This window comes from Syngnathus leptorhynchus, chromosome 20 (assembly GCF_054491065.1).
Source record: "Syngnathus leptorhynchus isolate UIUO chromosome 20, UIUO_Slep, whole genome shotgun sequence".
Lineage (NCBI taxonomy): Eukaryota > Metazoa > Chordata > Actinopteri > Syngnathiformes > Syngnathidae > Syngnathus > Syngnathus leptorhynchus.
This window is the reverse complement of record NC_141214.1, coordinates 1052574-1063479: the sequence shown is the minus strand read 5'-3', so window position 1 is coordinate 1063479 and position 10906 is coordinate 1052574. Positions and strand designations below refer to the sequence as shown.

General features: G+C 43.1%; 1 protein-coding gene across 1 annotated transcript; it reads right to left on the bottom strand.

Annotated features, from left to right (window-relative positions):
• On the bottom strand, positions 1–10647 carry tgfbr2b (transforming growth factor beta receptor 2b). Its single transcript, XM_085901198.1, has 7 exons — positions 10340–10647; positions 8454–8595; positions 8025–8215; positions 5848–6620; positions 5565–5706; positions 2390–2514; positions 1–1038 (listed from the first exon to the last, which is right to left on the bottom strand). Exons 1-7 carry the CDS (start codon positions 10410–10412, stop codon positions 859–861), a joined length of 1626 nt encoding a protein of 541 aa, XP_085757324.1. The 5' UTR covers positions 10413–10647; the 3' UTR covers positions 1–858.
• Between the last annotated feature and the right edge of the window lie 259 nt (positions 10648–10906).

Here is a 10906-nt window from a genome sequence, read left to right as displayed (position 1 = left end):
CACATTTTCCAAGTTTATGCATATAGGTTCAGAGTTGATATCAAATGAAAAAAGCAAAGCAACATACTTTTGTCATTGCTTGCGTAATATATAGACTACAGTCCATCTTTCACTGGCTTGCTCAAACCAGCTGACAAACCCATGAAAACCTCAAGAACGTCACTTAATATCTCCTATGGTAATTATATTTGAATACTTTTATACTGTACAAAACAAATGACTTGGATATAGATTTTTGGGATGTAAATTCCCTGTTTCTGTCAAAAAAGAAAAAACAAAACAAATAAGACATCTTTTTACAGGCAGCAGGATGAAACTTTTAGGTTTGACTTTTACAGACTGTACATACCTTATTCCCTTTTAATGTCTGCCAATGATTAAGCAGACTTCCTCATTTACTGTAGATGACACACATGCACAGACACACACCCACACACACACGTGCACACACACTCACACGTGCAGACAGTTTTGAATCTTTGAGGCTGATTTGTTTTTTTGGTTTCAAAGTGGCTTTTAACACAAATAATTGCTATGGGTTCTTTCAACATGCGTCACTGCCATGTCAATATAAGTTACATGGGACATTAGTGTCGTTAGCAATCTAAATCAACATTCCTTGCCTGAAATGTATTTCTCCTGACATTACAGGCACTGCTCATTTAGTGTGCATAGATAAAGTGCAAAAGTATTTGGTTAAAAGCTTTATATTTATCGGTGAGATCCCTGTTTGTTTGTTTTGTGAAACCTGTATATGAGATAAGAGTCCAAAAAGTCCATCTGTCTTTGGAGTTAAACTCAGATTTTTCCAGTTTGCCTTTGTGTCACCCGAGAGGGGGGGGCGGTGTGTTTTGAGTTCTACTTCTCATCCACCACGATGATTTCTTCTGGGATTTTCTCTTCCGAGTCGGAGCAGTCGGAGAGCTTGTCCAAATACTCCATGTCTTCGAAGCGTTCGACCATACACTGGGCTGTCAGGCGGGCTTCCGGGTCATGGTCCCAGCAGTCGTCGATGGCGGAACAAACCAGCTGGATGCCCTGCGGATTGAGCACACGTGGAGTCAGTCCAAATGTGCGTGGGTGTCTTACACCCAATTTCCGTGGATGTGTACAGGGGCACACCGTTTTTGCAGGACTTCATACTCGCTCTGATAAAAATAAAATAAAAAATCCCACAGGAAATAACGGCAAACACTGCAATGCCATTTGTAAGCATTGTAACATCCAATGTGACCAAGAAAACATTTGTGGAATAAAATAAGAAATATTTTACAATAAGGAGTAGTGGATAGTGCCAGGAGACATCCTGTGTCAAACATCCACTCACTTTCCCCATCTCTAGACAATTGTGGACCAATACTCAAACATCAAGACACTTGCATTCATTTTTGCTAAAGCAGGCACGGATTAGTTTCGTGGCATCAAGCGGGGCCAAGAACATTTGGGTAGGTGCTTGTGAGGGGATTTTTGGGAAGGCACTTGGACGCAGTGCCAGTATCAGGCACAGTTGATTGCATCAGTAGCTTGTGTCATATTAGCCACGCGAGGAATGTAAACAATCCTAATGGGCAGGGGAAAGCACCGCGGACGGAGTAAGTAATATGGCTGCAGACTTAACTGCTAACGCTTCAATATCCGGCCAGAACACACAATCCTTCAGTGAAATGTCCCGGCTTGCGCCATCTGTTGCTCCCTCGCATAGCAACTTTCCCCTCCCTCCCTCCCGCCCTGGCTCGCTCGTCTTGTCTGGGGACTCTCAATGCAATTCCTATCCGCCCACAGTCCCACACCAACTGGAAGGCAGCTAAACTTACAGTAGTAGAATTGTGGTATGCTGACATGCAGCCATGTCTGAAGGAAGTGTCTGGAAAAGCCCTCAAATTGCAGTCCGGCTTTGTCAGGGATACTTCTTGTCATTGATAATATCACATCTCATCAGACATGACGGAAGTCGGAGAAAATTGTGATGTTGCGTGGTTACTCATCCTTCATGTTTTAAGTCAAATAACACCACCCATAAACTAATGTTAGTATATTAAATAACAGTGATGGGTAAGATTCACACACACACACACACACACACACACACACACACACACACACACACACACACACACACACACACACACACACACACACACACACACACACACACACACACACACACACACACACACACACACACACACATACACATACACATACACATACACACACACACACACACACACAGTGGAAAGAATATTTTGGAGTAAACTCAATATAGAAATGATTGTTTCGGAACTTAACCTCACTGTTGCATGAATACACTGGCGGAGCTATGGGGGGGTTAAAGGGCACTGCCCCCCGTGAAATATGCCAAGCCAAATAATTGATGTCTGTCCCTTACGGTGTGGTTGAGCCAGCTGTTTGGAATCTCAGGTCTTCCTCTGTCGCGGAGCACGCTGTCCTTCATGCTCTCTACACATGGGTGCTCCCTTAAATTTCCAAAAGGAGGCTCATACTCTTTCACCTCTGTGTGGACAAATAAAAGAAACAAAAAATTTAAAACAATCTAAATTACAACAATAAAACATCAGCAAGGAATGGATGTGAAATCTTTACAGCACCGTTAACTTTGATTTGACTGTCCGGTTGATTTTGGACATAAGAGAAAGTATTCAGCGCTGAAAAAGTGGCGAGTGATACGATATAAGGCGGACTTCATTATAGGATGACAATAACATTGCTTGTTTCCCAACGTCTGTGTGAGTCATCGGCTAATCCAACTCCTCCGCTGACTTTCATTACACTGCGGTGGCTGAGGCGCCATTTCATGTGGAAGCACACTGCATCTATGGAAATAGAGGTCACTTTATGTGGCATCACCCTGGCCGTTACCTTAAGACAAGAACCCAGTTCATCTCAACCAAGTGAGCTCAAAAACAAAAGACATACCAATCCGCCAAGCAAGCGCTGTGGCCCTGACATCTGGAAAGCAGCTGCCCTAACCTCTCCTCCTCTCCTCCAGTCTCTCCCTCCTGGGACTCCAGGCATTTGGCTGTCTGCTGTCTCCCTCACGCTCAACTCGTACTCCGCCATTATCCCTCTCTCCCTCCCTCCGTCCGTGCCCCACCCGTCGGAGGAACGCCAGCAGATGCTTTTTTTTTTCCCTCCAAGCTCTAAATCCGTACCAGCTAAATTATATAGCAGACATTTTGTAGGAAATAAAAAAAAAAAAAAAAAGGCTTCCACTCCAGCATTTGAGTCTCTCGTGTTCATCATGCTCAAACGCTTCCTCTGTACAAAGGCGGATATTTCATTTCAGGAACAATAAATACAAAAATGTCTCACAAGAAACGTTCCTTCAGGGTCAACAGGATAAATAAATTCATAGTGGCACATTATATTGCTTCAGCTTACGGGAGAGAAAAAAATAATTGCATTGCAGTCAACGGAATTATATTTGAATCTGTCAATTCCTGGGATCCTTTTTTCAAGTAGTGTCAGCAAAGCCGTGAAATTTGATTGCCTCTTGGGATTAAGGGCGTCATTATTTTGTGATGACTATGCCTAAAAATGACAAATAAAATAAATTAAATGATGTGATGCAAGACTTCAAGAGTGAGCAATAAGGCGTTAACTCTGGGTGGATGCACTTCTGGGAAGAAGAATGTTGGTTGACTTACAATTTGATACTTTTGGCCAACATCACCATGGAACATTACATTTTGTCAAGTTGTGTATTCAAAAATTTAGAATATCATCTTAGAAGTTTATGAATAAAGATGAACTTCTTTTTACACTTGCAAAGGTTTTAGCGTATTGCTTGAGTGCTACAATCCTTTTTCGACTGAACCTTTGCAAAATAAAAAAATAAAACAAACAGTTGACTGGTGCTGTCATGAGACGACAGCGTCCTTCACGCCTGGCAGATCTCAGATCACACCAAAGACGTGCGAACTGGGACAGGATGGCCATGTGGCTGCCTGCCACAGAGACTCAGAGAACTGATCCGACATCTGTCGCCCACAGACACACAACATGGACAGGCGGGGGTGAGGGAGGGGGGGGGGGATGTACACAGGTTCATACTCATGTCTGCTCACGCAAATGACTCACTCGTGTTGAACTTTGTAGCTTAAAAAAAAAAAAAAGTGAACATCAAATCTGCCATTTTTCAGTCTAGACAAAATACATTTTAAGAACTATTAGCGAGATTTAATTATGTTTTTTACTCTGAGAACCACAGAAGATCTCAGGAAAGATGCTATTCACTTAAAGTCTTGTGACTCACGCCTCCTGAGACAATTTATGAGAACTGTTTGGGACATGACGGCGTCAAACAAAAACATGGCCGGACATGTTTGTTAATTGTGAGAATGAGTCAGTAGACATCTGTTAGTTACAATACACATTTTTACTACTTTTAAGTGTTAACGGCCCCTCAAAACGTGCGTATAAAACTAGCAAGCTGCCCGAGTCTGCCACCAATTCTTATTCTGCTTTCCATCACGCTGGAAAACTTTTGTCTCGTCCCTCTCGACATACCGAGTTGGCGTGAATAAAGCTCTCTAGAGTGTTTCCATGCAGTGGGGGAGTCATTATCCGATGCCTCGGGGCAGGAAGTACTTAAGAGACGGACGGCGTGCAAAGATGCACGAGGAAATATAGAGAAGCTGTCAAATTTAGTAGCACAGAATGACAGCCGTATTCCATGTTGTGTTTAAATGGGAACACAAATAATGTGGCTACCCTATAAATGTACTGCCAGTCCTAAATGCAGCAGAGTTAGACAGGAAGTAAGAAAGAAAAGATACGGAGCGAGAGAGATTTTTAATATAGCCCAGAGCATCTGGTCAGTCACGACGGACATAAATTCTGTCTGCAGAGACATGGCATCCGCAAATCAAAACATTGAAACTTACACAGTAGTTAAGTTGACACTATAACAGTCAGTCTTGGGCCCGGGCTTTTGCAAAAAAAAAAAAAAACAGGAAATGGGGGATTTTATTTTCAAAGTATACCCACAGAGCGCTCATGCACATATTCACGTACCAAGGAGAAGGAAAAACAAGTGGGATCGTGGGACACTTTGGCATTTGGGGCAATTTCAAGGAACCCCCGGGGTGGGGGCAAAACAGGAAAAAGAGCTCAAGCAGACACGTTCATGCCCAAGCTAGCTTTCAATCTCCGCCTTGACAGAATGGAGACAGGAACGGTCGGAAGCCCCCGGAGACTTTGAAACGGAAGTGAAAACAAATGACCTAAGGTTGACATGAAATAGTGCTGTAATAGCTTGCCCTCAGATAATCACCCATTTCTATTATTTGACCTTGTTTTTGCAACTGGATGACAAACACACGTAACGGGCACATGAGCAGCATCGACTTGAATCCTGAAGTGTGCCTTTTGTTCTCTCTTGTATCAACAACATCCACTAAATGAAGCAAGTTGTATATGTGGACATTATTTGTGCTTGGTTACTGATAGCGATAAGGTTACACTTGCGCCTTTTGCAATCATAAAAAAGGTGACCAAACCAAATGCAATCGCAGTCTTATCAGTGTGTGGCGATATCTTACCCCCAATAGCGCTGCACCTGGAAATCATCTCCCACAGTACAAGTGCCATGGAGTAGACGTCAGCCTGTTTAAAGCACTCAATGTTTTCCAGGTTGATCCTGGACTCCAAGACCTCCGGTGCCATGTACCTGGCTGTTCCCACCTTAGAACAAAACATCAATAACCAAAGTATTAGAAGTGTTGAAAATGTTCATAGGATGACATTTGGTGAAAATGCATGATGTTGATGTATTTTATGGAACTGCCACAAAGGGTCCTTAGGTCCATTTCAATTTAACATTACCTGTCCACTGTTTGCAAGCTCATCCACAGACAGGGAATTGTCCAGACGCAGCGCCAGACCAAAGTCACACAGGCAGCAGGTCAGGTCGCTCTTCACCAGTATGTTGGAGCTCTTAATGTCCCTGTGCGCAATGGGCACCTTATAGCGGCCGCCCGGCGAATGATCACTGTGAAGATGAGCCAGTCCACTGGCAAGCGATCCTCCCAGTAACCACAAGTCGTGCCAGCTGATAATATGGTGGCTGAGGTATTCTTGGAGGTTGCCTCTTGGTTGGTACGCTGTGATCAGCCAGTACTGTCTCTGGACCTTCCTCTCCTCCGCTGTCAGGAAGTGGAGCACGTTTTCGTGCCTCAAGTCGGCATCTGAGAAAATGTCCTTCTCGTTCTTCCAGGAGGCGTATTCCTCGTAGGAGAAAATTTTGACCGCCACCGTCTCGAAACCCTGCTCGTCGCTGACGGAGGATCCCTGCTTGAGTTTGGCTTTGTAGACTTCGGCAAAGCGACCTTTCCCCACCTGGATATCCAGTTCAATGGGCAACAACTCGGTGTTGTGGTTGAGATTGTTGGCGTGCGTTGAGCTGCTGTCGGAACCTTCGTCGTCCCCCATGATGGCGTGAGCGTCACTGAAGTCCAGAGGGGTACCTTTCTTGCGTTTTGCGTTTGCTCGCCGCTGGCGGTACACTCGATAGCAGTAGAAAGAAGTAATGACCAAAATGGCCATGACCAGAAGAGGAACCAGGCTCACTATGATGACAGCAACCTGGGAATCTATGTCTGAGAAACAAAAAGAAGATGAATTAGTCATTAGAACTAAAAAGTTTCAACATTAAGTTAACCTTGAAGTAACACCTCCATTAAAGGGGAAGTCGAGTCAAAAATGTTTTTTTCCAATAATGTGTTCTTAGCGGCGCCACTAGTCCAAACACTGTATTCTGATGACCAAATTCAGACAAGAGAAGAGCTGCGATTGGGCCCTGAGCAACTGCAATACGGCTGCCTCCTGAGCTCGATAAAAACAAGTGGATTTTGCTGCTGCTGTTATTATTGTAGAGCTTTTTTTCTTTTTACATCCTTGAGTGTCATTGTTGCTCTCAAAACATCTTTCCAAGCAGTATCCTCCAACTGTCTGCATAGATGATAAAACTCCTCTCATTCTTGTTGTCAGTAAGAGAGGAGGAACGTGCCGTGCCCCTTCCCTGAGGAATGTCTCAGGGAGCTAAAGTTAGGGCTTGCGCCCGCCGCAGAGGCAAAGTGCTCCAAACCATGACCCAGTCAACCGCATATTGTATCTCTTCATGGTTTATGTCTGAGGCTTAACATTTGGAAAGTCTTCTGTCTGGGAGCTTAGCTATGGCGAGGACAAAAAAGGCAACTTTTATAATTGCCCCGTTTTTATGGTGCACTTACTAAATAGACGACTTTAAAAATGTTATCGCCAGACATAACACACGGAAATGTTCTTTCCAATTTTGTTCAAACCCAAACCAGTGAATCTTAGTTTAGAAGCAAGTTTTGTTATGAGGCACAGAAAGAAGCTGTGTAAATAAGGGAGGAGGAGGAAGTATTGGGGAGGGCATCTCGTTGCTTGCCTCGGCAAGCTCCCTGCTTAGCTCGTTTTTTTTTTTTTTTTTTCTAAACAGGAAACCACATGTCTGAAATCCTCAACACGGCCCCCAGACGGTTTGTTTGGATTTTCATAGCGAAGCTATTCCTTCAAACAAACCTGTTACTGTACCTGACTACGAATGCAGAAAAGCCATATTTCATCACACTTGGTGGGGAAAAAATGAATTTTGCCGCTGACATTAGTATTCGTCACTATCCATGCAAAGAAGTGAAAATGCCATACAGTTTACAGTATGACTAAATATTTGACCGACATTACAAATATTTGATTTCTATGCTACCTCTTGCAAGGCTATCTTGAAAGTTACTAAAACCAAGCGTTTGGAAATTATTTAGTTGGAGGAAAACGCGGTGCACGTCTGTACTGACAGGTACTGATATTAGAATACTGGGTCAACTGTGACGTAAGCAGACTGAGTTGTGAAAGATCGGCGAAAGCAAATTCCAACTTCCTGTGGGGGTTGTGCACTGTTTTCTATGGCTAGCCTTGGAGGGGAAAAAGAAAAAGGACAAACCTAATCAATTGTGGTATGAATTAAAATTGTAACTTACAAGTGTTAAAGATGATCCTTTCGTTGCACTCGTCCTCCGAACAGGAGCACATGAAGAAGGTTGAACCCATGCCTTTCCTTTCTTTCATCTCACACTTGCTGTTGTTGTAGTCGTCCAGGACCAGGCCGTACAACTTCTCAGCCGGGTTGTGGCAGACGGTGTCAAATGTGACATTGTCGTCTTTCTTCCTCCTTGTGATTAGACACCAAAAAAAAAAAAGATGCCTTTTAATGTGCACGTTTTTTCAGATACTATTGTCAATATGAGCATGGGCAAATTTAGTCTGCAACAGTCATCTTTATTGCTCTTGTTTGTAGACAGTTCAAAGGTCAAATGAATGACTCCAATATTAACCAGATGGTATTTGACTGTATGTTGTATTTGCGATGGGGCTGTCATGACCTCAGCTCCGCGAGGAAGGAGCCTTACCAAATAGCGACGCACACGTCGTCGTCATGGGTGCAGATGGAGGTGATGTCACACTCCACCTTGCAGCTTCCTTGACCCGTGCAGATGGTTGCTTGTACGTCGCAAAACTTGCATAGTCTTCTTACCTTCATTATATACGAATCTGGGAACAAACAAACAATTCGGTCCGTTAAAAGAAGACATTTGCAAATATCTGCTTTTACTTTGGAAAGTCATGACCATCAATCTTTCTTGGGTGATCATGCTAAATTGTTTTTTAATCACTAAATAATACCAAATAAACAAAAATAACTGGTTAGTATACAGTGATTGGGGAAGACAAAAATAATACACTTGCAAATAATGCAAATCAAATTGTATCTGATTATTCAATTCATCTAGTGACAACCCTAGATTAGAGGTAATTTAAAAAAAAAAGCTACATTCCTCCCGACATTTAAATGTCTTTAAGGAAACTCGACTTGACTTTAAGGAAACCGAGGAGTACGCAGTCGCATCCAGCACCTTTGCTCTTGTTCTGACTTGACTTTGCCAGCAGACAGACACCATTGCGGCGGAGTGCCTGAGGCTTCCATCATTATCGTGGAGACAAAACCCAGACAGCCAAGAACAAAGCAGACATCTTCGCACTCATTTGTCATGCATACCAGTCAGAAAGTAAAAGTCAGTCAGTCGAGTCAAAATGTCTCCATGAATGTACTTGTCAAAAGACAAATAGTCCGTGGAAACGATCAATTTGATCGCTTAACTTCTGCCGTTAATGTTGGCGAAAGATTCATTGTGTATTTTGTTATTTCTATTTTGCTAGCATATTGGCGACCTATTTGTGACTGCGCCATGTAGCTGGTCATGTACTATTGCTGCGCCTCCAAAACAAGAAAATATTTCATTTAAAAAAATGCTAACAAGTTTCTATTTTGTGCAGCACCACAAAAAAAAAAAAGGGAAATTCAATTGAATTGAATTTATTCAATTCATTTTGACACTTTTCACGGTAGGGGAACAAATAAGAAATATTTTTAATGCACTAGAATAAAAATGTAAACAAACACACACACGTCCTCATATTCATATATATAGTAAATCAGTGTGCACTATGATTGTTGAGCCATCTTGAGCCGAGCCGCTTGCTGCGAAGATTGACGCTCATTGTCTGTTTGGACATGCCTGACTTCACACTGGTAAGAGGGAAAGGTAGTGTGAGGGAGGGACTGAGTGCTCTGCCACAAAAGCCCTCTTTGTCAGTACTCGGGCTGGTTGGGCTTAGCGCCCTAAGGTTTGGAACCTGCAGCGCACAGACAACCAACCCATGCATGCTCTTCCTGCAAGATCTCGCTGCTTTGTCTTCTCATGATGACGCAACTTTTGACACTGGGCTGGTTTGATGATTAGTGCAAAAACAAAAATGGCATTTCAACCCATCGGGGTGGCTTTAGAAAGGGTGAATGGTAGTAATTGTCACCCGTGGCTTCATCTAATTGCAGGGCGGGCGGATTAGGAGCTGCCAGCCGGGAATGACACAGATGAATGCACAAGACTCAAGAGTCTTTTTCATCTCAGGCTCGACCTGTAAATAATACCTGAGTGGCCAGAGCGCACCAAAGAAGCGCACCAAAGATGGACATATCTGTCTGCGCGTGTACGAGTCCGCCCCACCGTTGTTTTAAAAGACGATCCCCCAACAAAATAAACAGAAAAAAAACCATTGACCATTTCAAGCCGTCTTAAACTTTAGTCATCAACAAAAACTTACAAAGAGAAAACAGCGCGCTTCAAACATCTGCGGAAAAAGTCACCCTTTGAATTTCTCAAAAAGTGACAAAGAGCACGAAAGTGTCAGTGACAAAAACTTTTTTTTTTTTTTTTACAGTAAAAGTTCAACTCACCCGCTTGCTCGAGCACAATACTACCAAAGAGTATCGCTCCACACCAGAAAGCGGAAAAGCGAAGTAGCTCCATGAAGAAACGGACAATGCTCCCCTCTCTTTCTCATGAATTAGCCGAAGCTTTGTTAATATCCAGATTTGATGGAACTTTCTTCGCTCCCCAGCTTGTTGCTCCCTTCAGCTGCAGCTGCAGTCAGAGAGTAAACACAAGTTGGTAGGACGGACGTTCTCTATATGACTCACTGTACCAGCACTTCATGAAACAGGAAATCTTCTGAGGGGTTGGACTTTTTTTTTTTTTTTTCTTTTCCTCTTCCTTTAGTCATGCTCATGTTGCTTGCTCCCAAAAGTCTTGAAGCATATCATTAAGAGGCGAAGACTTGAAATGACATGTTTGCAAATAACTGGGGCTAAAGTTTTTCATTTTATTTTACCCCTCCAATTACTTCCTAAATAGAGAAGTGTAGTGGTTCAATGTAAACTGTATTTTTTGGAAGCGTTAAATGAGGATGGGCAGATTAAATGATAAATTGGAGGGGTGGGGGGGCAAATACCAGGGAAGGGCGG

Coding starts and splice junctions, on each gene's coding strand:
- tgfbr2b (XM_085901198.1), bottom strand. CDS start 10,412: ATGGAGCTACTTCGCTTTTCCGCTTTCTGGTGTGGAGCGATACTCTTT. Junction 5,707..5,847: donor AGCTTGCAAACAGTGGACAG/GTAATGTTAAAT, acceptor TTTTGTTCTAAG/GTGGGAACAGCCAGGTACAT. Junction 2,515..5,564: donor CAGGTGCAGCGCTATTGGGG/GTAAGATATCGC, acceptor TTGTCCACACAG/AGGTGAAAGAGTATGAGCCT.